Genomic DNA, 25,567 nt, shown 5'->3' with positions numbered 1-25,567 from the left:
CCACAGGTAGTGTAGAAGTACAGAAGACAAATCAAGCTATAAGATTTTATATATATTATATATGTATAGATATAAAATATATATTAAGATTATATTATATAGAATTATTTTGCTGGCTGCAGAATACAGATATTTCCAAGCTAGCACAGCACGCTTAAGAGTCATGTACAGTACATACACTACATGGTTAATCCATACCCAGGACAAACAGGTGACTCCATTAAACCAAGACAAAGGGAAAGCAAGCACTGACACACAGAATGTTTTCAGCTTACCAAGTGTGGGCTTTTGGAAGGTTGTCTGTGTTTGCATCTATTAAATGGATGGTAAACAGTCTGGGTCCTGCAGCGCCTGTAGAACCTTACAGACAGACATTCTAGTTAATGCACTTCAACAAAACATCATTCAGAAAACACAGCTTTTGCTACTTGCAAATAAAGCAAGAGAGAAAATCACAGTTCAGGCTGCAAACGTAAGTAATGTCACAGGCTACACCTGTAGATCAGATCTGCAGCTGCTGGAGGGATGGCAGAAGTGACAAGGCTGTTCATAACAATGAATTTGCAGGCTGGTGTTTTGGAAAGCTGCTAAATTCCGTATTAACAAAGTTGCACCTTCAAAAATGAAAATACTTAAAGGCAAGGAGGTTTTCCTTGTAAAACAGAACTATGTATTTTACTTTCGAACATCAGTTTACTGTGAGCCAACAGGTGGAACATAACCAGGAGAATCACAACAGCCTGGGACACTGCCACCTTTTCTGGTGACATTTTCAGGAATTTTTTTAAAATCCAATGATTTGTTGCAAACAACGAAGGGAATACAATTTTCACGTGAAAAAGTTGTTCAGTCAGCATTACAATCACGTGCGTGTTTGCACGCAAGTATTTTAACAGCCAGAGAGTTGTCAGAGACTGATAAGCTCCACATTGACACCAGTCAAAGTGCTACACGATGGCAGATTGACCAGCTTGTACCACTATCAGCAACGGCTGGAGAGCTGGCCATCAGCAGAGCTGCTGACAAATCTAAAATGCTCTTGGGATCTAAAGTTTGCAAGTGCTTGAGTTATCCAGCAATACGCTGATGTTCTACAAGGGGCTAGTAAATACCAGACGATTTTTTTGTCTCCCGCCACAGATTAACTTGGCCTCCACATCAGTCACCTTGTAAAGCCTTGAAACCTTGAAGTGGGACACGTGTTGAACCCGTCACGAACTGCAGCAGCCTTGCCCTTCTTTCTTCATCAAACGTTTCCACCGCTTGCCAGAACCACTTCACAATATTGCTATCTGCCATGCAGTGCTTTAGACGTGTGTTTGACTTCCAGTCGTTCAGGTCTATCTTATCCAGGCCTCCTATGATTAGCTGTTCAAGGATTAGAAAACGCTTTAACGGTCAGAGTAATTTCAGGTTTGCAGCTATAAAAACATACATCCAACTATTTAATGAAGCTCAGCAATCTTTGCATGCTCGAACCACTCTTCTGATGCATGGCAACGCTCTAAAACAGTTTAGAAGAGGCAGTAAATGTCCTCAGTTAAGCTGCAGCAACACTGAGGCCAAGGAGCACGCTTACCACAACTAGGACTTTCACAAGAAACTCAAGTCAGAAGCCCGTTTAAGACCTGTTTTGTTAAATCTATCCTACCCAAAATGTACAACGTATCTTTGTAATGGTACAGACTTGGCAGAAGGCCGTCTACTGCGCTACACAACATCACCAGGTTGCAAAATACTGTAAAAGAAGTCACCGCTGGCCATAACTCTAGCCTCCTCCCATAGAAATGACAAATAAATGACATAGAGAAAACTGCACCACTCAAAATGTGTGTCATATTCTAAATTTTCCATAGTCTTTCATATTGAGGATCACATTTCAGAGCTACCATTTAGCAGCCGCCTTTCTGTGCCACCAAGACAGCACCCATTTACCCTCATTTACGTTACTAGGACAGTTGTGACTGTTCTGACACAGACAGCATTGAAACCTTGACTGGATTTTTAATCTGCCTTTTCAAGCAGCTAGCAAATGGGAAGCACTGACTTCATGGGATCAATCAGTATCCACAAAGCTAGGGCTTCCAATACCACAAATGGTCCATATTCCACAGGTTGCCTTATTTTTTTAAAAGGCAAAAACAGAGGAAAAATTGCTCTAACAGGAATTATTTTAAGAGGTAGCATTCTGCAGCTCAGCATTAAACGAGAGGACAAATTAATTTCTTTTCTACAAGCTCTACACTTCTATTTTAGTCCCTGTAAACCGTGCCCTATGTGAATACAGAAAGAACCATGCACAAAAACAGTTACTGAAGAAAACGAGTTCAGAGGGAGATAACAAGTTAGGTCTTGCCAGCAATTCCTCAGACTTGCAGTACTCCCTCCCTGCGCAGACCACCTGCTTTGAGCATTAGTCTTCGGTTAGAGAACATGCTGTATCTGTCTTTCCCTGCTTAAGAAGTCCTCTCAGTAATGTTAACTCAAAACTATGTCTAGAATAAACCGAAAAGGGTTTGGTTAAACAAAGACATGGCTTTCTGGTACATAAATCAGAGTAAGTTTTGTGGGTCTGGGGTTTTTTTGTTTTGTTTTTTTTTAAAAGTCAGTGCTTGATTGGGGATCAAATAAATGACAAAACAATATTCCACATGGATAAAACACGTACCTCAAGTTCCTTCTGGTCGAAAGGCTTAAGGAGATGTTGAGGAATAAGTTCATTAAAACCCTTCTGCAGCGCCAGGAACTGTGCCTCTATTCCTCTCATAAACCGCCAGTTTACATACAACCTGGGGGAGAAAAAGTCAGGGATGATGAGCAAGATAGGACCGGGCTGCTCGTTTTACAGAGGAACTTGTTTTAATACACACATTTTGTATTAGGAAAGAAGTGCTTATCAGTTCCTTTTCCATCAACAAGCAATTATTGCACCATCCACAGAAAAAACAAAGTACACTTCACAGCTTCATCTTCCAAGGTCTTACAATACTGCACTGTGTGAAAATGCTCGTGTCAGTTATGACTCAGGTATTTCACTTATTTCATTAGTTTCACTACATATTATATAGATAAATCATTTGTTTACTATCTTCTTTCCACTACATTTACAGGATATACTTTTGCTCTGCAATACCTGACATATTCTTTCTTGTTTTCTTCTGTCACTGGAATATTCCTGCCATTTGGTTTGAGTTCATGCTGTAAAATCCTTCCAAAAGCATTGTGTTCCACACAAAATGTATGGTCCAGAACTGGGGTGATATCGTTCTCTCTGGTAACAGAAAGATAAAAGGTAAACTTGGTATTTTTGATATTTTGATAACTCTCAGCGGTGATGCTGACAGTTTGCTATTTGAACACTGCAAGCAGTATTTGAAGCGGTACTGAGGAGTCCCAAAGCTACATCGAATGGTGGCTTTTATTCTGAACTGTAAATGTACAGAAGCCCAAATTCATTACATTTATTTCCTTTTTAATCAAAGTTCATTTTCTTTTGAACAAGGCTGTACTTCCCCTCAGAATGCTGTCCCGAGTTTGGATTTTGATACTGTGATATTCTACCGTACCCGTGCAACGCTTAATGATTTAGTACCCACTCTGCTGCAAGGAGAGCTAACACAGAGTTTGCAATGAGAACTTCTCCTCAAGCACCTTCAGCTTTCTGACATGGAAACAGCAGATAAACAATTTTGTACAGATCTTGTACAGACAAGATTTTTGCAAACATTTTCTATGAAGCATAATTTCTCTGCTGCAAACATGCTCTACCCCATCTTCTCTACTGGATGGCAACTGATAAATGCAGTACTTACAAGATCCAGACTAAACTTTTGTGTAATTCCGGGTCAACAGATTCCAGATCGGAGAGCTGAATGGGCTTCCCCAGCAGCTGTTTGTAGAAGGGAACCGTGAAGCCTCCATTGATATAGTGTCCATGGAACACAGCCAAACCCATTATCCGACCAACAAAATGGAAATAAGACAAATGGTCCTGCAGGGAGAGAGCAGAGAGAAATCAGGCAGCGGGAAGACACTGACATCTTGTGGTTACACCAGTGGTGTGTTCAGAGCAAGGCATCTGCAACCCTCTGGGCAAGAGGAGCCACCATTGTTCCTCATAAGGTAACCAAGAACAGAAGCTTTTAATGATTAAATGCCTCAAACAAGTCTCTGTGCATTACCTGACTAACAAATTGGATACAAGACCTCTAGACCTCTCACAGGGCAAAACTCAGGAAAAGACAATCCCCATGAAAACCCCAAATTCCAAGATACAACAACTCCAGACAAATTATTCTTTGTTTAACGATCAAAATCTTTTTGCTCTGGAGGAAGCAGGCCGTTTGCTCGTTTCCTTCATGTCTTTCATGTTGCTTTTGAAAACTGAAGTCCTATGGTCGAGATTCTTCCAATCTATCTCCCCCATCCTACAGAGCAAATGTCAAGAAATGTCACGTCAGGAAAAATTCCCCTGTGCTAATACAGAATTGCTGCTCCTTTCGGGGTCTGCATCAATAAGAATCCTCCAGTAGGGGAAAAAAAGCAAGCACAACAGCTTATCGAGAAAGGGCAAAGGCAGCACACAAGCCCCTCCTGTCATGGGGTGAACGCTGCTTAGGATGCAATGCTGTGTGCACAACTGCCTGCATTCACAGCAAAGATGAATTTTACCCACTCTATCTTAGAATCACCGTGCATCCCAGCCAGTACTGCGGAGTCTCAAAGAAATCAGATATTTATCAAGGAATATCTCCTCTCTCCTGTTTTTCATTCTGAACAAAACCCCTCTGCTTCATACTATACCAACATAAGACTCATGAACACCTTCTCGTTCTGCATTGCCCTTCAGTGTACAGTCCTGTCATGGAAGAACAGCTACAACAAAAACTGCAGGGGACCTCTGCTGAAGCACGTATGGCACTCAGAAGTCAGTACTTACAGGATTAATAGAAGAGTCTGGGTTGATTTGCAGCATGTAAATATTATCTGTGGAGTACTGGAAAAGTCCATAATAGGGATTCAACATTTCATGGCACAGTAAATACAACCATTCTCTGGGGGAAAAGAGAAGTATTTTAGAAGGGTGCAACATCCACTTAAGTTTCAGACAGCACAATTACTGTGAATCATCAAACCAGTCATCCGTTATTAAATGCTTATTTCAAAATCAGATCACCTTGTACTGCCCTCCATTTGCAGACCTAAAGGTATGCTTCAAAACCCGTAAAGTGTCTTACTCCACTCACAGACAGACTTGTTTTAGTTTAAAAGCACTGAAGGGATTAACGTCAATTAAAGGAGCTATAGCAAGCTGCTAGACAGCGCAATCAACAAACTGAGTCTGAGCAAGACTCACTTTAAAAAGATATGTATCTTGACTTTGTTCAGATATTTGGAGACTGAGTGATCCACTCCTCTGCAATCTGTACAGTACAAAGAAATATTTTTTAAAAATATCTGTTGTTTAAAATCAGCCCAATCAGTGGAGGTCTTTAGAAAAGCTGCTTTTCTGCAAATGCTTGATGACAAGAGAATCTCTGCTTTCAGAGATCGGTCTGAGATTTGAGATTTAGGTTCTGAGAGAGACCAAACATCTTAACATTAAGCGGTTAGGTAAATTCACTCACCTCGGAAATATCTACGGACCAGAATGGAAACAAAGCTATTTCTGACCTTGCAACTCACCAAGAGAAATACCCCTTTATTATTAAACTTGGACACCCATCCCAGGTCCAAAATATTCTGAGACAACTATTGACTTTAATGCTTAGAAGCAGAGAAGCACTGATCTGAAAGAGTATATTGCAGCAAATGGGCGATTATGAAAGCCATCAGGGCAATGGGATGTCAACAGCCCAGACACTCAAGGTTGAGACACTCGAGGTTGCCTGGGGTAAGGAAGCTCAAAAACCTCCGACTTCTTCCCTTTGTGCAGCGATGGGTTCCTGAAAGACACCCAAGTGGCTGGTGTAGCTTTTGTGGATTGGAGAAATCGCTCAGTGAAGTTACAGGATGCATCTGAGCCACCACAAAGATGAGGATTTTGGTGATGATGTTACCATCAACTCCACAACTTCAGGTCTGATGTGACCCACAGGGGATTTTTATTATTTTTAAGAGGGAGGCAAGTCTGCTCTAAAATCTTAGCCTCTGTTTAGGATTAGTTACTCTCCACTTCTGCTCCAACAGATCTCCTGGATGTGGCTGAGATGTAATAAGAACGAACCCCTATTGCCGTGCAATCCTTTCACTGGAAATCAGACAGGTGTATTTAACAAAACCTCTACTGTGATTTGGATTGTGTTCCAGAGTCTATGTGCTTCTTGAAAGACCTCACAACCTGAGCTGATCACACTTTCAGTTATGAAACTGGAGCCTGTTGCTGGGATCAGCACTTTCTCCAGTAAGATCAACAGCCCATCCTAAAACAGCCGTTCACACTCACTGGGTAATGGTGATGAAAACAAAGCACCTGTGGGGAAGAGGGGGAACAGAAACACCTCAATCTGTCATTCATTCCAGTAATGTTCCCAAATACAAGGCACATCAAGTCATTTAGTACAGCCTTTGACACCAGGAGAGCTGTGAGACAACTGTTAAATCACCTGCTTCCACTTTCCAGTCTACCAGGAAATGAACACTGAAGCTACAACCACTGCCTATAAACTGCATCACAAATAACTTACATATACCTTGAACAGATAATTTGAAAGGGAATTATATCGGCCAAGGGGTCACTTTAAGGACGATTTTACAGTGAAGAAGTGTCAGACAACCCCCCAAGTCTCACCTTGCTACTCCTCCGTAATCCAAGCCTTCTTCTCCTCGGAATTTCACCATAAGCCTCTTTTTCAAGTCCTTTGGCCTCATCTTCATGATCTGACGGTAGGATTCCTGTAAGCGTATTTTCACAATTAGACATTTCATTAACTTGCTATAATTAAGCCTCCTAAGATGCATTACTGCAATACACAGTTTGTTACTCAACTGCAGAAAACATTATTCTTTATATTTCTTATATGAAGCAAACTCTAATGACAACTCTGTAATACTTGGTGGTGTTCACCAGCTCTTTCGTGAAACGGACTCGTAATCAAAAATCAGTCTTACTTAACTCTTGAGCTACAAAAGCTGCTGTTAGCAGTAAAAAGGCAATCAAATACCTCAAATATTTCCTCTCTGGACACTTCAATGCGACAGTGACCAGCCTGCGGTTGCTGAAGAGAGAGCTCATGTCTCAGAACTTTCAACTTTTGGACCAAGTCTCTTTCGTATCTCTGTGCAGGCAACTCCTCACCATCTTCTAGGGAGCCCTCGTTTGGAGCTGGCAGAGGCTGCTGGCTGGGCTCCTTCAGCTGGCATTGATGGCTTTGAAAGAAAAGATTGACACTTATATTAGAAGCATAACCATAAGGAATATGTAAAACTGGTTAAGCTTCTTTAAGAGGAACCTGGAGTGAAATGGATATTCAGGGAACTTCTCTAGCATTACCTTACATTCAGGGATGTAGGGACTACAGATATTTACAATAATGAGTTTCAGTATTTTTCAGCTCAGTTTTTATATGGCAATACATTGTGGAAGGCTGTGGAGCATGGTCACTGAATGCTGACTGAGCAGTAATTAAAATGTTTGTGTGGTGTTTCTCCCATATGGAGACCACTTTCAAGGGTATAACACAAAAACAGACCCCTAATGGAACAAACGGCAGCTTTATACATGGAACCACCCAACAACCACAATGAATTTTATTCCAGGTGCATGCGAAATAAGGCTGGGGGTTCTTCACACCGTAAAAGTACTGCATCTACAGTTAATAAAACAGAAGGATGCACTTGTCCCAGATAGTTGCAGCATCATACATTTAACTATCCTCAGCTATCAGTGCTTTATTTGGGTTGCAGAGCAATGATTTTTTAGATAGAGATTCCTCAGCTGGCTTCAAGCACAGACAACTGAGACTGAAAAAAACCTCTGATTCTGGGCACAAGCAGCACTGCCAGGCTGCTTCCAGGGCCAGGCCTGTATCGGTTCAGCTGCCTTTGCACGATGCAGCTTATCAAATCCTGCTAAACCCGCGCTGGCTGTGCACAGCACCAGGCAGCCAGAGTCCAGCTGGATTTATATTCCCCTTGTCTGGAGCTCACAAGAGCAGGAAGCCAGTTCAGGTCTTGTGCAGCTGGCACAGAGCTGGAACCGCTCACCCAGACAGGAGCTGAGTGCTGTGAACCCCCTGGCAGAGCCTCTGCCCCACACCTCAGCATTTACAGACCTGCACGTTCGCTCCAGCACAGCTTGGTGCAATTTTGTCAAACCAGCTCTCTAAAGAGATCAGTGTTGTGCTGAAATAAGCAGGCCCTTAAACCTGAACAAAGCATAGTTCAAACGTTTTTGAAGAGTTGCTTGGATAAAACCAGCACTGAAAACCAATGTCTGGACCCTGACCAGAGCATTGGCTGCAACTGCTTCCCAATATCATTATCACACAGATTTTCAGCCCCTCATGACTCCCAAAATGTAGTTAAAATTGGACAAAACCAAAAGGCTTAAATCATTCATGTCAAGTTTGAATCCTTATCAGGCAAGGTTCTTACTTCATGATGTGATGTAGTCGTGGGTCTGTGAATTGCGTGGTTCTGTTGTTATGATCTACAAAATATATCCTTCCTGAAACTGTACTTCTGACTTCCCAGCCCGGAGGCAAAGGTCCCAGTTCATCGCAGTTCACACTGTTAAGGTCTCTAAGGAGAAAAGCAAACAAAATGTTTAAGGATTTCTGAAGTTACGATGAAACCAATTGACATTCAGGGAAGAGGGGGGAATGAATTTGGTGCTTCAGTGATTCCAGGCTATGAAAGTCTTAGCAAGGACAGAAAAGCCATTTTAATGCTGTCTTTTTAGAATCCTCAATCTAAGCAGTGCAACTCCCTATGTATGCACAGTACACGGACAAAAAGGTAAATCAGCAAAACACCTCCTGCCTTTGAAAGGCTTTGAAAGTAACAAATCCATACAGCTTAAAAGTAACTTCAATATGCAGCATCATCATTTAGGTGATGACAGAGCTGCTTAGGGCTGTAAAAGGAGAAAGAGACACTTTTTCATAGCAAAAAATTCACTTACAAAAACTTTCATTTGACTTAAAAATCACTGAGAGTAAGGCTTTCCCAACACATTCATCCCTTTCACCCTAGATAAATTTTGGGCATCGTTCTAAGGGCTGCTAAAGGCAGTCACCCATTTTAAGGCAGTGTTGGAATTCAATACGTAGGGTGTGTTTATACCTAGAAAACTGAAAACAGGTGCCCAATAGAGGAAAACACTAGGAGTGGTGAGAAAAGGAAGGAGGGAAACCTGCAGATGATTTTTAGACAGAAAAGCTGCTGTTAAATAAAGTATTCTCTAGACAGCTGGCACGGATTCATCTGTTATCCTGGGTTGAAGGCACCACTCTATGTATTCCCTTACCTAAATTTAACCATGCTACATCAGCACGAGTAAACTGAGGTAGAAATTAAATGCTTTGTGCACCAAAGGCTCTGTGAGTGTCAGAGTAAGCATAAGCCAGCAGGGAGCACACAGGGAGACAGACAAGTCTTTGTTAGGCACCTTAAAGAAGATTATGGTTGTAACCATTTGTTTCAATCAGCTGTGCATCTGAAAGTACTTCAGAGATCTGATCGCATCACGTTTTAACCTACATCTGTGCTAAATGGCAAGGTTAGGCTTTTGCCCTGCAACTGGTAGTAAAGCCACCTTTAACTGAAATAAGAGTGGCCCGAGTCTCACAAGACGTTGTTGTGTCCACTTACGTTGCTGGTCCTGCAAACCTGGCTCTAAGATTTGTTGAGAAGCAGCAACGCCTTTCACTAAACCAAGCAGCATCACTGGAAGAAGAGACAGGGCTCTGGGCACAGCAGTCTGACACCAGCGATGCGATGAATCACCCCCGTCATTTCTTCTCCCAACGCCGCCAGCTAATCTAACATCAGCTATTTTCTCTCTCCACTTTATTTTTCATATCCTTCCACACACTGTGGATTTATCAACGCTTTTCCCTACCCTACCTGCTATCAGTTTTCTCATATCCTGTATCACATTCATGTATTAGGCAGCCAACACAGCAGCTGAAAGAGCGACAAACTTCGTGTTTGGCTCTTGGACCTGGTGTGCAGGTGGTCCAGATTCAGAGCTCCTCGAGGAAGAGAGCCAGACCTGGATTAACTGCAGGTTAAGGTTTAAAGAGGCTTTACTAAATTAATCATCTGGAGGGTTTCAAATTTTCTAGCTGCAAATCGTTGGTCTGCAGCATCAAAAAACATCACCACCACTTCAAGTTTAAAGATGACAAGAATTTAAGAAAATATTCCCTTTTTTCTTCTGTTTGTAGCCCAAACCGTTTTCATACAAAAAAAGAAGGGTAAGATTCAGAAACCTGTAGCTTCAGCAAAACCAAAGCCACATTGACATTTTAGGAAGAATTTGTCAAAAGGGAATTCCTGAAGGACAACGTATTTCTTCCCTTTTATTTTGCACGATTCGCAAGTAGATAATTCTTTCTTTCAAAAAGAGAAATCCTTAATGTTTGGTGAAAAGGTAAATAGAAAGATCCAAAATTATTCCTCTGCTCATAGCTCTTCCTTTAAATAAGGCCATTTAATAGATCTTTTTGCCCTTAGAGATTCAGTTTGCTGCCATAAACACACCATAAAATGCTGACTTTGTAACTAGGAATACGTACCTTGGTATCCTAGGGTCGTGCCATGTGCTAACTCCAGTCTGTGTGTGCAAAAAATAAACCTGTCCCTGTACCGTTGTTCTTTGTTCTGTGAAAAAGGCAGAAAGATTATTCTAAATGACAAATCTGAAAGAATGTGAAGAAACAGTTTGTTTAAAGCTGTTAGAATATTATCTGGATGGATATTTCCAGGAGAAGGTACTTGAGCCATCCCCTGATCTCTTGCAGCGTGGACTGTTTTGTCCTTCACAAATCTTCTTTGACTACACATTTAAAGGCTCTTTCGGAAACTCAAATCCATGTGCCAACGTGTTTTAGTCTGCATTTTTATTTTTAGATTTTGAGACAACCCAAACCCCCAAAGCGCATTTCTTTACTCTTAGATTTGGTCTGCTCCTTCCCAAGACTTAAATTCTCCTTAATCTTATCTTCCCTAATCTTCTGTACTACTGCCTTCTTTGTTGCTTTTACATTTTCCTGATCTTTTCTCAAATGTGGGCTCAAACCTACACAATATGCCAAGGGGGAAGGAAAAAATAGCACGACTGCTCTAGTTTAAAGAGCTCTTTACATTCCTTCTCCCTAGATACACAGCCAAGATTAGCAGTGAATTTTCTGTAGCAGCATCAGACCACAAACTCATGTTTAATTTACCAGCAACCCCTCAGTGTATCCTGGCAGAGCCAACTGCTAATCAGCCCATCTCAAACTCCCATCTGCGCTGCTCAGCTCCTTTTCCAAAATGCAGGCCGTTAGGTGGATGCTGCGTGTTCTAACAGGTAAACCACATCTGTGTACTAAAATGTGAGACTTTTTCTCTTAAGCCTGTAGAAAAAAAATTCAGTTTTATGTGATATTCTCACCATAGCCTTCTGGTAGGTCAGGGGACTGGTGCCCATGCGGTCTGTTCTGAGGTGTCTGTGCGTGGCCTCTGACTTCAGGGGTCCGAAGTCGCTGCGCCTGAAGCCTCTGATCCTGGCTGGGGGACTCCACGAAGCGACAGTTGCCTCCGCCCGCAGCCCCCGTAGTGTCTGTGTACGGTGCTGGTTCCTCCATGAAACAGCTCAGGGGCCTTCCTGGTCCGGAGTCTTCATAAACCGTTCTGAAAATGGGGAAACTTCAAGAGTTTCCATCACAGAGAAGTGAATGCAGAAATAACTGTTTCTCTCTCTCCTTCACTTCAAATACTGCAACTTTCAACCCAAGACATGCCACTTTCTTAATGCTTTAATAGCCCAAATTTCTCATGGAAGTGCCAGAGGCACTGGTAACAAAAACCAGCAAGTCCTACCCAGTTTAGTTTACTTTCTATAAGTATCCAGCTATAACCTTACTACCTGATACGTGTTCCCAGACAATACACTAACCACACTGATATTTAAAGATTTCTAGTGTTAATTGTCTTTTTCTAATTGAGTGTAAAGAAAACAGTTCTTACCCTTCATTCTCCAAAAGCCCTCTACAGTCAACTACAGAGCCTCCTGTGCCTATTCTGTCCCGTGTCTGTAAACTGACTGAAATAAAAAGAGACAAACCATACGTTAATAACAGAAAAACAGCTCTTCCCTTAAAAACAACATAAAGCCAAGCAACTCACATTTATACAAGGTTAAATTTTAAGGAAAAGATATAGCCTACACACCAGAGCACACCACTTACCAAAACTCCTTCTATAACCCTAAAGCATTGCTGATTTTTTACAAAAATGGAGAAGAGAAACCAGAGGCACCACCACATCAAAACTTAAGCAGAGTCTATTTCTGTAAATATCAAACACATCTGGTTTTGTATCTGTGCTTCAGGAGGATCCAGAAGGCTCGACTGGAAGGAAATGACTCACCACTAGGGGTCACCATTACTGTGACAAGTTGGGGTTTGCCAACTCTATTTACACATCGGTGAAATGCTTGGGGAGGGGGGCAGCAAAACGTCTTAAAATGGGGTAAATTAGCAATAAAACCAGCACTGTAATGCTGAAATTTGGAAATGGGTCACATGAGTCAAAGGTATCAAAACAGCAATTTGCACAATTTCTTTTTACTCCTCCGGATCCTCTTTTCCACCTAAGATTTCCTTTGCCTGTCACCTTGCTCCAAACGCAATCGGTCTCACAGTAACATTTACCCTTCCAGAGCTGCACTACAAACCTTGCCAGATGCACTCCCTTTTTTCATATCGTTTCCCATCATCGCCTGAGAGCAAGCAAACTCCTACGTAGGGCTCAACGTAGATTTTTTCAGGCTACGCAATTTAATCCCATTAAAGTCAGAAAGCAGCAACACAGAAAAGGCACGGAGGCAATAACGACTACAGGTTTCTTGTTCTATTTGTCCATATTTACCCAAGAAATATGAAAGTTTCGCTGAGAGTATTCTTACCCACTATCTGGCCTCGTACAGCATCGGTATCTGTGGGATTTAGTTTGCATAGATCCAAGCGCTGGTCTGCAAATGAGAATTGGAAAAATCAACAAAATACTTGGTGTCATACTAATGCTTGGAGGGTGGAAATACTATTCCCTAATTGGATACACCAAGGGGCGCCCAAGGATCTCGATGGCGCCGGGAAGGAATTGCTCTTACATCCAGTATCTTTTAGCCTGCTGATGGCATTGGAGAGGAGTCGGACACACCCCAGGAAGCCAGCTCCCTGTTTCTTGTGGATTTTTTTATGGTTCCATACACTGATGGTTATGGAATCGGTCTTCCCAACATACCTAGAAAAATACAGGCCAGAAAAATAATTTTAGAAAAATTAATCTCTTTTCACTCCACAGAATTTATGCTTTCTTTGGTACAAATTCTGATACATTTTAGTACATTGGTCATGCTGCTTTATTATAAATACAGAAGTGCTTATGCCTGAAATGGTGTTATTAATGAATTACTGCCTTATGAATTCACACGGCATGTTAAATTGATATTGCTGCAGCATGAATTCAACTACAGACAGACTCATTAAAAGCTATGCAAGAAGCTGATTAAAAAGCAAAACACTACAATTTGTATTTCTAATAATTTGAAGAAAACAAATCACTACAATAAGAATCTTCTGTGAAAGCTGGACTGCACTGCTCCAGCAGAGCTTACTCTAAAAGCAGCTGTGCTGTGTACCTGACACACAAATATTTCCAAATTCAACCACCTAAACACAAAGTACCACTCCTTTATTAACAGGTAATTTCTTGTTGCCAAAAATCAGTCCTCGTCAGCAAACGTGACTCCTTCTGCCAGCACAGAATGAAGCTGCGGTGTCAACCTTTGCAATCCATTCGCCAGATAAATCCCTGCAGTATTTTTTACTTCTGGTTTTACAAACAACTCACAGATCGTAATGCTGGTTCCATTTGGGGTCCAACGTGTTCTTCACAGTGTCAGTCGAATGGCACTGACCTGACCCATCCACAACGATTTTTGCAAATGGATCAGGAAGTCCTGTGGAAGGGAAAAAGTGCTATTAAACACAATACTTTTGGGGTGGTTTCTTCCAAGACAATGCTATCACGGGCTCCTGCCTGTTCCTCCCTCAAGAAGGAAAAGCTGCCACTATCCAAAAACTATTCTAGTAAATCCAAAAAGGAGACTTGAGTTTCTAATTAGATAACGTACTTCTGTCATACAGATTGGTACCTGCCATAAATTCTAAGTTTTTAGAAAACAAAACGTTAAAGGTTTTAATTAAAGCTAATTTAACAGTGATTAAGTGACCCAGGCACACTGATAAGTAATAATTTTTATTCAGTCCTTAATATAATATTGAGGCACTGGGATATTTAACTCATACCCTTGGCATGCTTTACAAATAGAGCTGTCTTTGAGATGGATGCTCTTGGTACCCCACACAGAATTGTAAGCAGCAACCTAGTTTCAACCAGAATTTGTGAGTCCTTGGGTCTTTCCAACCCTGTGCTATCAAAATAGACTTCAGGGTTATGTGTGTTCATGTTGTAATGCAATGTTACTGCAAGAATGGAACCACAGAACAAATGACATTACAGAGATGAGCCACGACAGTAATGCATAATCCACAAATAAATCTGATTAATCAAGAGCAGAAATTTATACAACTGAGGCATACTTACTGAAGAAATCTTTCTTTGCAAGGTTCTTGGCACATAATACTGCAAAAGAAAATATCAGATAAAGAAATCATAAAACCATTAAAAAAAACCTTTCCGGCAATCATACCAGCTACAATACTACCTGATCATAATTCATATAAAGCCACCCAAATATTAAATATGAGCATTGTTTTCTTTATCTGTGGTTGGAAAACGTATTTACATAAAGAAAAAACCCAGTCCTTTGCTTTTGTTCTATTGTTACAAGATACAAAAGATTCAATGAACGTCTCTTTGTGTTAAAACTTCCTAATTTTCTATATTGCATGCTTGCACAAATGCTGAACCAGAATTTTGTGGTGGTGTTTCAGAATCCACTCATTTTAGACCAAAGATTAAACAGTTTATGAACCAAGAGGGGTTTTGGGACTCTTGGAGGAGACCTCAACACTCAGAACCATCAAATACAGTGCAAACTCCTGCTTTTGGTATACAAAAGATGCTACATGGTAAAACAGACCATGGGAGATATGCTGGAACAGCGTAAATGGATTGCAAATACATAAAGGTTTTGTGGTATGACAGGACCTCACTCAGCAGAAAAAAATACAGTGAAAAAAAATTTGCATCAATATGTTTTCCTTTGAAAGGGCCACAAATGAGACATCATTTCCCTCTCTCCAATTCTACTAAATAGCACAGTAGTTTAAGCAGAAATTAGATCAGGAAACTCACATCAATCTCCATTTCTTCCAGGTCTATTACCAGCTTCGAGCCTAATTTTGCTTTCAATAAGGACTGCTCAGTACAGTCTCAGCAATCCCAGTTGTTCAGTATCCATTAAACTCTTCTAACGGGCCAGGAAAAATAACTACAGAGCCAAAGATGAAAATATCAGAGCTCTGATTTATCTAAAGCTAAGATCTGAGAGAGCAAGATAACGGTAAAAGACTGAAATATTTTTCAGGTTTTCTCACTTTCCCACCCAGTTCTGATCTTTCCACATGAGAATGGGTGCTCAGGAGATGGGCAAATGGACATTTACCCTGGTGCCGCCATTTCCCTCAGTGCCGCCATTTTCCCTCCTCATCTCCATCTCACCTTGCTCTCGACTTAACTCAGTGTCACCAGGGCCATTTACACACCTTAAACTCTATATTGGTGTAAGTGAAGACGCGGTAGCAAAAATATGGGAACAAATCTTTATTTTACTCTTTTTTTTCTCTTCACACTTCTACCAGAATTCCACCTCTCAACTCCAAAGCAATGCTCCCCACCTAACACAGCTAGCAGAATATAAACTGCCTCACCTCACGCGTCAAGACCAAAAAGTCCACTATTTAACCCAGACATTCATGGAAAAAATACACAAATCCTCTTTCTTAGTAATAATTAAAGCAGCCGCACCAGGAAACTATTTTTAGAATGGTTTAAAAATTACTTATTTCTTATACTGGTAAACTGCATAATCAGAGAAAGCTTCTCCTGTATTTCTTTTTTTTTTTGGTACCAACTGACCAAAAAAAGAGAAGTCTGCAGGACTACAGCAACTCAATTTGAAACAAAACAGGATTACAGAATTGCCGTCCACGGTTCTACGGCAGCACAACAGAACAACCTTTAATTTCCTCTTCCTGTTGCGAGTGCTTCAGAGGAAGAGAATAGCAGAAAAACAGGGAATAAGTAGAATAAGTACAGGTAAAATCAGAACTTTTGTACATTCTAGTACTAGCCAAGAGGAATTTTAAAGATCTTGTCAGTGGTGGAGCTTTTCTTTTTAAAAAAAAAAATAAAAAATCAAATAACTCATTTTACTTCCCCATCCCCAATTTTAAGAATACATTCTTGAGCTGGAAACGTATGCCATCTGTATATAGTCTGACTATATAATTATTACCTTTATTCTGTATTTCAGGTGTGCTTTCTAGAGCTAACTAGCAGCACAAGTTTCTAAAGCTGTTACTGGAGAATTGTATTTTTTCATTTAACTCTTCTCCCTCTGCCACAGGCTTCCCGTCTGCAGCAGAGGAGCACAGCTGCCAATTTTCCAGTTGCAGCCTGTGAAATCCTCAATTTTAGGTTGCAAAAATTACTGCTCTTTCTTGTAAGAAAAATATTGGCACAACAGCTAATAGCCCAAATAAACCTTTATGGAGCAATCTCCAGAATCGGGCTGGCCCGAGATGGCCCATTGGCTCTGCTCCACTCTTTGCATATAAAACCCACTAGAGCAAAATCAGTATTTTCAAGTGCTCTATCACTTCAGAGTGTAGATTTTTAAATTCCAGTAAAGAAACAGGTGACAAAGGTCAGCAATGGGAGACTCTGAGGTGAAGCTGTGCCAGGCTGAGCAGACAGCTCCTCCCTGCCCTGGGAAGCTGGGCAGATGCCAAAACTGCCTCTTAAATGCACTGTATCCAGCAGGACTTTAGCAGGACTCCTAGCAGGGGCTGACTTCAAGCTGAAAACCCATGAACTCAGGTAGATTTAGCTCCAAAGGCTTAAAAAAGTGACTCATTTTATGCCTGCATCAGAGGCGATACAGGAGAATGGGATGGACACTTATCTGCAAAGCAAGGCACCAGGGATGCGCTTTGTGCAAACCTCACCTGCACCTAATAATTTCCATCTTTCCAAAGACCTTTTTCATTTAGTTTTTCTTTCTTCAAAACAAGAAAGGTTTAGGGCTTGGCAGCAGAAGCAATCTCCCTGCATTTGGTACATTACAAAAGGTACTCATTCTCCTGACTGGGGCATTTACATGCTGCCTTCTCAAAGCCAACCGACTTGTTTCGGCTTGACACAGTATTTGTTTATACTCCGCTCTGGATTGCTGCACAGCACTGAAAGACCTTTTTTTTAATACAACAGATCCCCAACACCACCGAAACAATGTTTGTACATCTAGATTAGAATATTTATAAAGGGATGGGAACGTTTGTTTTAAGTACCTGACATTATTGAGATAATTTCAAAGGCCAAATTAGGCGGCTGGGTAAAAGTCTTAGTGTGAAAGCATATTTGGCAGGAGGTGAAGAAAGGATGAGCCTTACACACAGTCAGTATTCACCCTGGGGATGTCTTCAATGCAGATGTAACTTGAGCGAGTGGAGTGGTTCCTCCGGCAGTCCCCGGTTGTCCACCCCGCTTCCAAAGCGGGAATGAATCATCTGCTGCAGTTCAGGAGTGAGCTACAGACGGCTGTAGTAAGGAAAGCACAGAGCAGCACCGATGTCTGCACAACCCAGCTGAGGAATTGCATCAGAAAGCTGCTGCGTCGTCACCCAGACACCTCTCTCTGTAGCAAGGGCAGCACTTTCAGAAAGGAGGCAGAGAAAAGGCACTTGGTGCGAGGAACCATTTCAAATATCCCTGAGAAAACAGGCCCAGCCTACGAAAATCAGAGCCTCTGTGGGCACGTTCCTCCTCCTGAGCTGTCGGTGTTTAATTCTGCTCTGCCAGAGTCCTCCCTTTGCATCGCCACCGCACTTATTCACGAATACCCCATCCCACAGCACTGCGCTAAGGTGCTACAACCATTTCCAGCTTCACAGGGTAAAAATTAGGTGGGTGCGTTTTGGGATCTAGGGGGAAAAAAGAAGGAAAATAAGAAAAAAAAAGAAAAAGGTAAGCAGTGAAAATATTCTGTAGGTCACATCCTGCACCAATGCGAGATAGCGGGCAAATTTTCACCTGGGACTGCGTTCATTCCCACTTTAAGTTAGAGGTAAGAGCCTCCTTGCTCAAATTAAGGACTTTTACATGTGGATAAGATCTGAGCTAACGACGGCCTTCAGTGTGGTACTCAAGTGAATTCTGAAGCCAAGGCACACCAGCAGCCTGTCCACATCTTCCTTAGGAAAGAAGGGAAGGTGACACCAGACCATGCCAGTAAATCCCCTTTTCAGCCATCTTCAGCCTCCCCTTTGATAGCCCGGGTTAATCATTTGTGCCTGTGCAAACAGGCTGCCGGATTCCAGGATACATTCGTTTTACTTTCTGACAGAAGATAAACACAGGCCAGCAGGCCCATGACGTAGAAAGGACTTGACTTAACATTTACCCCTGTGCAGACCATCTTTAATCATGGAGATATGCAGCATAATCATTAAAAGCATCACAGGTTGGCTGGTTTGTTTTCAGATACAAGCAAGAAGCAGAGAAGAAAAAGAGAGAAGAATGAAGATCTGGACATAAAATGAAACTAAAGTTACTGCATAGCATTGAAAAATAAAAAAAGGCCAGAGAGCAGCTCAAATTTGATGCATTTAAGTAATGGAAACATCTCTGCTAATGCTTCAAAGTGTGCCCAGCGTTTGAACTGTGAAGCTGGTAACCTCTGCTGGAGGTAGGGTTGCTCCAGCTGGTTTCCACGGAAAAAAAAAAATCTGCCTTTCTGAAAAACAGTTTTCAGAAGGCTGCACGACAAAAATAATGTGCTTGAAGTGTAAAAAAGCCTTCAAAAATAAAATTTAAAAAAGCAAACGTCAGCTATTTACCACATGCTGCCCCCAAGCGCTGTGGCCCACAATTAAAATCGTTGCTGAATCCGTTCTGTGAAATCACGTCTTGTCCAAACGGTTCAGCGTGTTTTGTGGAAAATACTCTGAATACCACAAGCCAGCCCTTCTGAACTGCCTTTACGAATGACTCTGCTTACCGTGCCTATTTTCTGCACCTAACTTTAAAGGAGACTTCAGATAAAAAGGCTTTATTTCTACTACTAGGCAACTAATGAAGGTTTTAAGTGTTCTGGTTTTTTTTTAAAGGTGACGATCATTTATGTTTGAAAGAGTTTAATGGGAAAGGAAAGATGGCTAAAGGCACCAAGTGTGTAAAAAATGCAGTTTCTTTACCACCGAGCCACATCACTGAACTGAAATACACCACTTTATTCACAAATTGGCGTTTAAATTGTCACCACAAAAGCCAACTTTTCTATTCTAGTCCTTTTTTTTGTTTGCTTTAGGAATACTTTTGGTCTTTCTCTCTGTCTGCTTGAGACTGAAATGCATAAAACCACGGACTGCTTTAACTTCTCGGTAACCAAACATGAATCACTGCAGCGCTCAGCACGCAGAGAAAGCTAAACAAAACTGAACTCTTCCCTTACATGTGCCAAACAAACCAATTTGCTGTACAGAACTAATTTTACAGAGCTAGGTACATTGAGTGGCCTTCGCTATCGAACTTAGCAGTGTGGTACCAACGAGATTTGCAATCTTGACACGTGAACCAACCAAAAAAACCCCCAAGACCCTTCAGACTTCAGGACCTGCACACATCATGCCCTGACATCGGAAGGCTCTGCCTGAACTCACGCTAAAACAGACCTCGACGACCAGATTAAAGCAGTGCTTCATTAAAAAAAACAAACCTCAATTCTCAAAGAGTTGCTAGATTTGATACATGAAGCCTTTTTGTGGCCCTTTTGTGTAGGCTGCAGGAAAAATCAAAGCCTCTTTTCAAGGCACGCTCTCCTCGTGGGTTGGAACTTGGCTTCACGGAGCCAGTTGCAAACACTAAACAACTTTGAAGAGATCTTCAAAAAAATCACACACACCCAGAAAAAGCCATTTTTATTAGTCCATTAACATGTCATTAAAGTTTCTTCTCAGCCAGGATTCACAATTTCGTCCTACCTAAGCAGAAACCTGTCACAAATGAGAGTCAAACAACACCGAGTTGACAGAAGAGAAGAGTTTCATCTCCAGGACTCCTAAGGATTACTCAGACTGAAAAATCCTCCTGGGCACTGACCAGCAGCAAGTCTTCGTATACAGCTACACACACCAACAAGGGCTGATTTAGCCCTTAATAACATAAATTATTAATCAAAAACCCAGCACAGGACTATTGGAAGAACAAGACTCATTAAATTCCCCCTTAACTGAGACTGCATGCAACACAAGACCAGCAAAGCAAATTTCAGAACAAACTGATTGATATGTAAAACTTAGTGAAATGCTAAGAGTTATAGAATTAGTTGAAGAACTTCGCAGGGATAAAAAAGGGAAGATCAATAGGAAGCTGAATGACTGCTGATGTACAGAATCAGAGAAAGGCACACAAATCAGAGGTGGAAATAAGCGTTTCCAATTATCCCTCATACAAACTTCTCTTTTTTCTCTTCCCTCTCTGCTCATTCATAACAAATGTCTGATACAAAGGCTACCTCCCAGATTAAATCTTTCATTAAATCCTAGCTATTACATCAGTTTTCTTATGAATTTGCTATGCTTTCCTCTAATCCAGGCCAGGAACTTTCTCATTCTCTCTTATTTCCTAGGTAGACCTGAAACCCAAGCACCCCTGGCTGCTTCAGGCCTACAGACAAGGCCTACAGACAAGGCCTCAGCCCACCCTCAGCTCCAAAAGCAAAAGCTCCCCATGGAATTTATTTGCCATGTGTAGTACCAGGCAAATTCCAGCTACGTGAAAGTTCCTATTTCTCACATTTAACTAAAAAAAAAATATAATTAAAGTTTATTTTTTAGGGCAAACCTCTCCTACACTGCTGCTTCACCACCTTCCGCTAACCAACCTCGTACCTTTTCCTTGCAGAGTGTTTCCCAACACGTTCAAAGCACAACCACTTTCTTAGAGAACTGGAATTCAAGAAGTAAATCAGTTCTTACTATCTCCATTTTACAGCCATTCTCCAAAAACACCTTCTCAATTGCACAGTTTTACCAGAGAAATGGTGAACAGAACATCAAGTCATTTATATCCACCATATGGTTTTTAAAGCTCAGTCCTCCACCCTCACCAACACATCTGCCAGAACCACAACCAAGTGGAATAATAGTTTTGTAGAGCGTGATTTACCAAATTCAGTCAAGTTTTTGCTTTGTTAAAGCATCCACAAATGGTCTCCCAGCTCTCTGGAAACAGAGAATATGCTCAGGCTTCAGCTACAGTAAGAAACAAAGAACCATTTTGGAAAGAACTCAAACTTTCTGTGCAAACCACCCAGCGTATCATCCTATTCTCTGGGCAAATACAATCTCTCAGCTGGCAGCTACACAAAACAATTCCAATGACAAAATTCCTACTGAAAATATAAAATGGTATTTTACATTTACTCTACACTTTGTGGTGCAAGTTGTAGTTACTGGGATCGACACAATTCTGGATTGCTTCCCTTACATCTCTGGTACATCACGTGCACTTGCATCGAATAATTTGTATTTTCAAGTAGTGTGTATCAAGACAGGTTTATCTGCACAGCTTGCACATCCTTGTGCTCACATTTTGGAACAGACACCAACGTGCGCCGGGCGACACCATCGCCATAATGAAGGTAAAAACACGCCACGAAACTATGTGGCTCAATTTTCTTAAATTACATTAAAACTCAGGAATAAATCCATGCTGGAGTCTTCGTACTTCGCTTTTATAGTTACCCAAGCACTGAGAAAGCATCTGGAAAAAAATTCCTAAAGCATGAAAAACATGTTCCTCCACCCACATGCGCTCATAACTCAGATTCCAAACTGAATTTTACTAAGATTGCCAAAAATATTTTGCACTTTTTTAAACACTTGGGGAGTTTTCAAAGCACCTTTTCCAAGCCTCTACAAGTGTCAATACCTAAGAGGACCATACTCAACCTAAACCAGTTCACAACAGGTCCCAGGCAGAGCTGGGGACCAAGCTCAAGCCCAGCCCCGCTCCCATCCTCCCAGAGAACAAAAGGTCCTTTCTAGAAATACTGCCCAAGTCTTCAGCCACAGAGATTTGTTTCTCTGGACAATGCTAAGCAGAAATTATATATTAAATACTTGACACTCCTGTAACAGAGAACGAGAGCCCTTGTGCTGCACAGTCAGCATTTCATTTAGGTGTGTTTAATTTAACATGCCTCTGATCTCCACCTTCATAAGTTAAATGTATAAAATGTTAAACACCTTATTTTCATTACCAAAAAGCAGCTTACAAGGACTCTCCCATGCAGCTGATCGTTTGCTCACCAATTCACTACATAAAGGGCTTATCCAATAAATATTATGTACAAAATAAACTACAGAAATTTAGATTCCCCATCTTCCCAGATATTCTCCATGGGGCTACCCATACCCCCCCTACTACAACTACATGGTTTATAAGCACTTTGTGTAAGTTACAAGTACATTTCTGTACGAACAGCAGCTTTTTCCCCTCAAAAAACACCATCCAGTTAATGGACACAGAGCTTTCACAAGATGTTCGTTTCCTAAATCCAGGAGGAAAACCCGCACAACTGCTCTCTGCTGCTTTATAAAGGAGGCAAAAGTCCAGAACAAGAGACCAAAACCAGAAGCAGCATATTTGCAGATGCTCACCATACACCTAGAATTAGCAGAAAGCCCAAGCAATTAAAACAGATGCAGCCTTGGGCTCCTGTCCATGAAGTAAAACATTTTTGAAATTACAGGTACGGAACAAGCAACTTTTGTAGTTTTTAACCCAGTATTATCTGCAGCTCTTTCCATACACGTATATTGTCTGCCTCTTTTGCAGAAAGCAGAAAAACCACTGACCTTCCCCTGCAAAACACGTCAAACCTATGAAAGCAGAAACCTCAGCACTGAAAATCTTGGCAAACTTCGACTGGAGACAGCCAAGGAACATTGCACTAGAAACACTGAATTTCTGTCAAACAGTAAAAGGTCTAAAAGTTCCCAGCTAAAATTAAGCATATTTTTTCAGTTTAAAACCTAAACCATGTGGTTTGTATCTCCAAAGAGTGGCTGGTATTTACAGCCTTTCACCTACAGGTAATGTCAGTATTTCAACAACACAACTTGAATGTTAAATGTTACTGTAAGGGAGGAAATACGAATGCAATTTAACACATTCTGAGTCTCAATTTAAGAGCTGAGATTTGTTTTGCCAGACAGAACCAGCATTTAGCTTCTTGATATCTTACTGCAATCAAACAGGGTACAAAATCAACTTTATAGACATCAAGTTTTCCAATGGGGATATTTTAATAAACGGTACAAAATTAATGTCTGGTTTTCATCAAGGGCGAAGAAGATTGCTTAAAAGCAAGAACAGCGTTATTTCAAAAATGAATGGCGTTAAGTTATGTGTAAGTCGTAAACTATGTAAACTATTAGTTCATCTCATGAGGGCTCAAATGTATCAGCAGAAGAGTTTTAGTTAAACAGTTCGCATGGAACGTTGCCTTCAAACTAAATATAGAGGTTTGGCACTGCTCAGTGGGACTGCTCGGCTCAGGGCTGAACTGAAGCTGCACTGTGAACCAAGGAGAAGCTGGCAACAGAGCTGCTTCAGTGCCCTGAGACACTGCTGATGTTGAACTGACTGCCAGCAAAATAAAAATGTATTTAAAAAAATCATGAAAAACACTTAAAAGAAGAAACAACAACTTTTGCCAGAGTAATTTTTGAAAGTTGCGGTTAAATGCGATGAAACGCTGCTGACTACCATGGTCGTAATATTCAAAAATCCACATTTCTTTCTTCATTCTGAAACACTGAAGAATCTCCAAACCAGAAATCCCACCAAAAAACGAAATCTAGCCTGTAGAATATGAGATAGATTAAAAAGAACAAACCCCAGGAAAAACTGCACTGGGCCTAAGCTGTTTTCATAGAATTCAAGACACATTTTGCATTTCTGTAATAACTGGCCAACCTTACAACAAGCAGTTGCAAAGAACACTTACCAAGCACCTCTTCTGGCATCGCTAACCCCTCAGTAACTGCTACCAGAGCAAATTCCAGCAGGCCCTGGAAGGCTTCTCAAGAGGCACAGTCAACATCCCAAATTTTTTCACAAGGCAATGAAAAGCATTCTTTCTTTCAAGCGAGGCATCAGCACCGTATCACTGCTTTCAAACCACATACCTCAGGTTAGCTAATGACTGAAACTTCCCCTAATTTCTAGGGCATCGAGTTGGTTTTGTATTTTAAGTGAGGTATGCCGAGTGCTTTTTTGGCGTGTTTGGATAGAAACATAAAAAGCCTCAAGTCTTGTCATACAAAGCTTTTCAAAGCTATGGGCCTTGCTGCCAAAAAGACCTTTTCCATGCTCTTACAGCTTTTGCTTTCCTTAGTCACAAATAAGGAAATAAAGAAATATTCCCCAATCTGTTGTTCATTTTGTGGTGAGCACGATAACCAACAGATGAGATGGAGCAGTGCTTTCTGAACAGACCAACAGCAAGCCAAAATGTAAAAATCAGGGCGGTGAAAGTCAATATTCAGTGAAGAGTTAACAGTGTCCAAAAGCCTAGAGCATTTTGTTCTGGGTACTTGGCGAGTGGACAGCCAAAACCTGAACCGGCTGGAACTCATTCAGAAATATTTCCCTCTTCCCACAGCTCCCTGGGCTGTCGTTGTCAACCTGAGGATAACAAACACACAGATCATCAGGATCGAGCTGGTGCTGGAAAGAAGTGGCATGGCCCAATAGCCCGCAATGAATGAAGTTTTGATCCCAACTTGGATCTTAGTACTGAGGTATAAATGCTTTCAGTGTCTTGTAGGGGAAAGTGCGGGGTTTGTCCAAGTTGGATGGAATTAAACCATTTTACTGACTTCTCTTCTCGAGGATTACCTTGTTACCAGCTCTTGTCCACGGAATATTTAGTGACCAGTTTCAACCTCTGTTCTTTTGCTGGGTTTCAGCTGCTGTCAATACAGAACAGACACTACAGGTTACTGAAATGGGAAGACCGCATTTGTTTTAAAAATACGCAGTCGAGTAAAGCCATCACAGCAAAAAGAGCCAAAATACCACCTGGATACCTTGCTGT

General features: G+C 41.3%; 1 protein-coding gene across 1 annotated transcript; it reads right to left on the bottom strand.

The window, feature by feature from the left end:
- Nucleotides 1-275: 275 nt before the first annotated feature.
- SMURF1 (SMAD specific E3 ubiquitin protein ligase 1) lies at nucleotides 276-25,155 on the bottom strand (the record flags this gene model as incomplete). The annotated part of the gene is made up of 18 exons (XM_010186955.1): nucleotides 276-351; nucleotides 1,167-1,368; nucleotides 2,669-2,789; nucleotides 3,134-3,271; nucleotides 3,813-3,991; nucleotides 4,940-5,054; nucleotides 6,791-6,894; nucleotides 7,164-7,368; nucleotides 8,596-8,742; nucleotides 10,743-10,827; nucleotides 11,603-11,841; nucleotides 12,178-12,253; nucleotides 13,118-13,183; nucleotides 13,322-13,455; nucleotides 14,065-14,173; nucleotides 14,821-14,859; nucleotides 24,476-24,547; nucleotides 25,065-25,155. Coding segments are annotated over 18 exons (2,198 nt in total), but the record flags the coding sequence as incomplete, so codon positions are not given.
- Nucleotides 25,156-25,567: the final 412 nt, after the last annotated feature.

The sequence above is a fragment of the Mesitornis unicolor genome, unplaced genomic scaffold (assembly GCF_000695765.1).
Source record: "Mesitornis unicolor isolate BGI_N332 unplaced genomic scaffold, ASM69576v1 scaffold27006, whole genome shotgun sequence".
In the NCBI taxonomy this organism is placed as follows: Eukaryota; Metazoa; Chordata; class Aves; order Mesitornithiformes; family Mesitornithidae; genus Mesitornis; species Mesitornis unicolor.
Note: the sequence above shows the minus strand (reverse complement) of the source record. Positions and strands in the feature narration are given on the sequence as shown.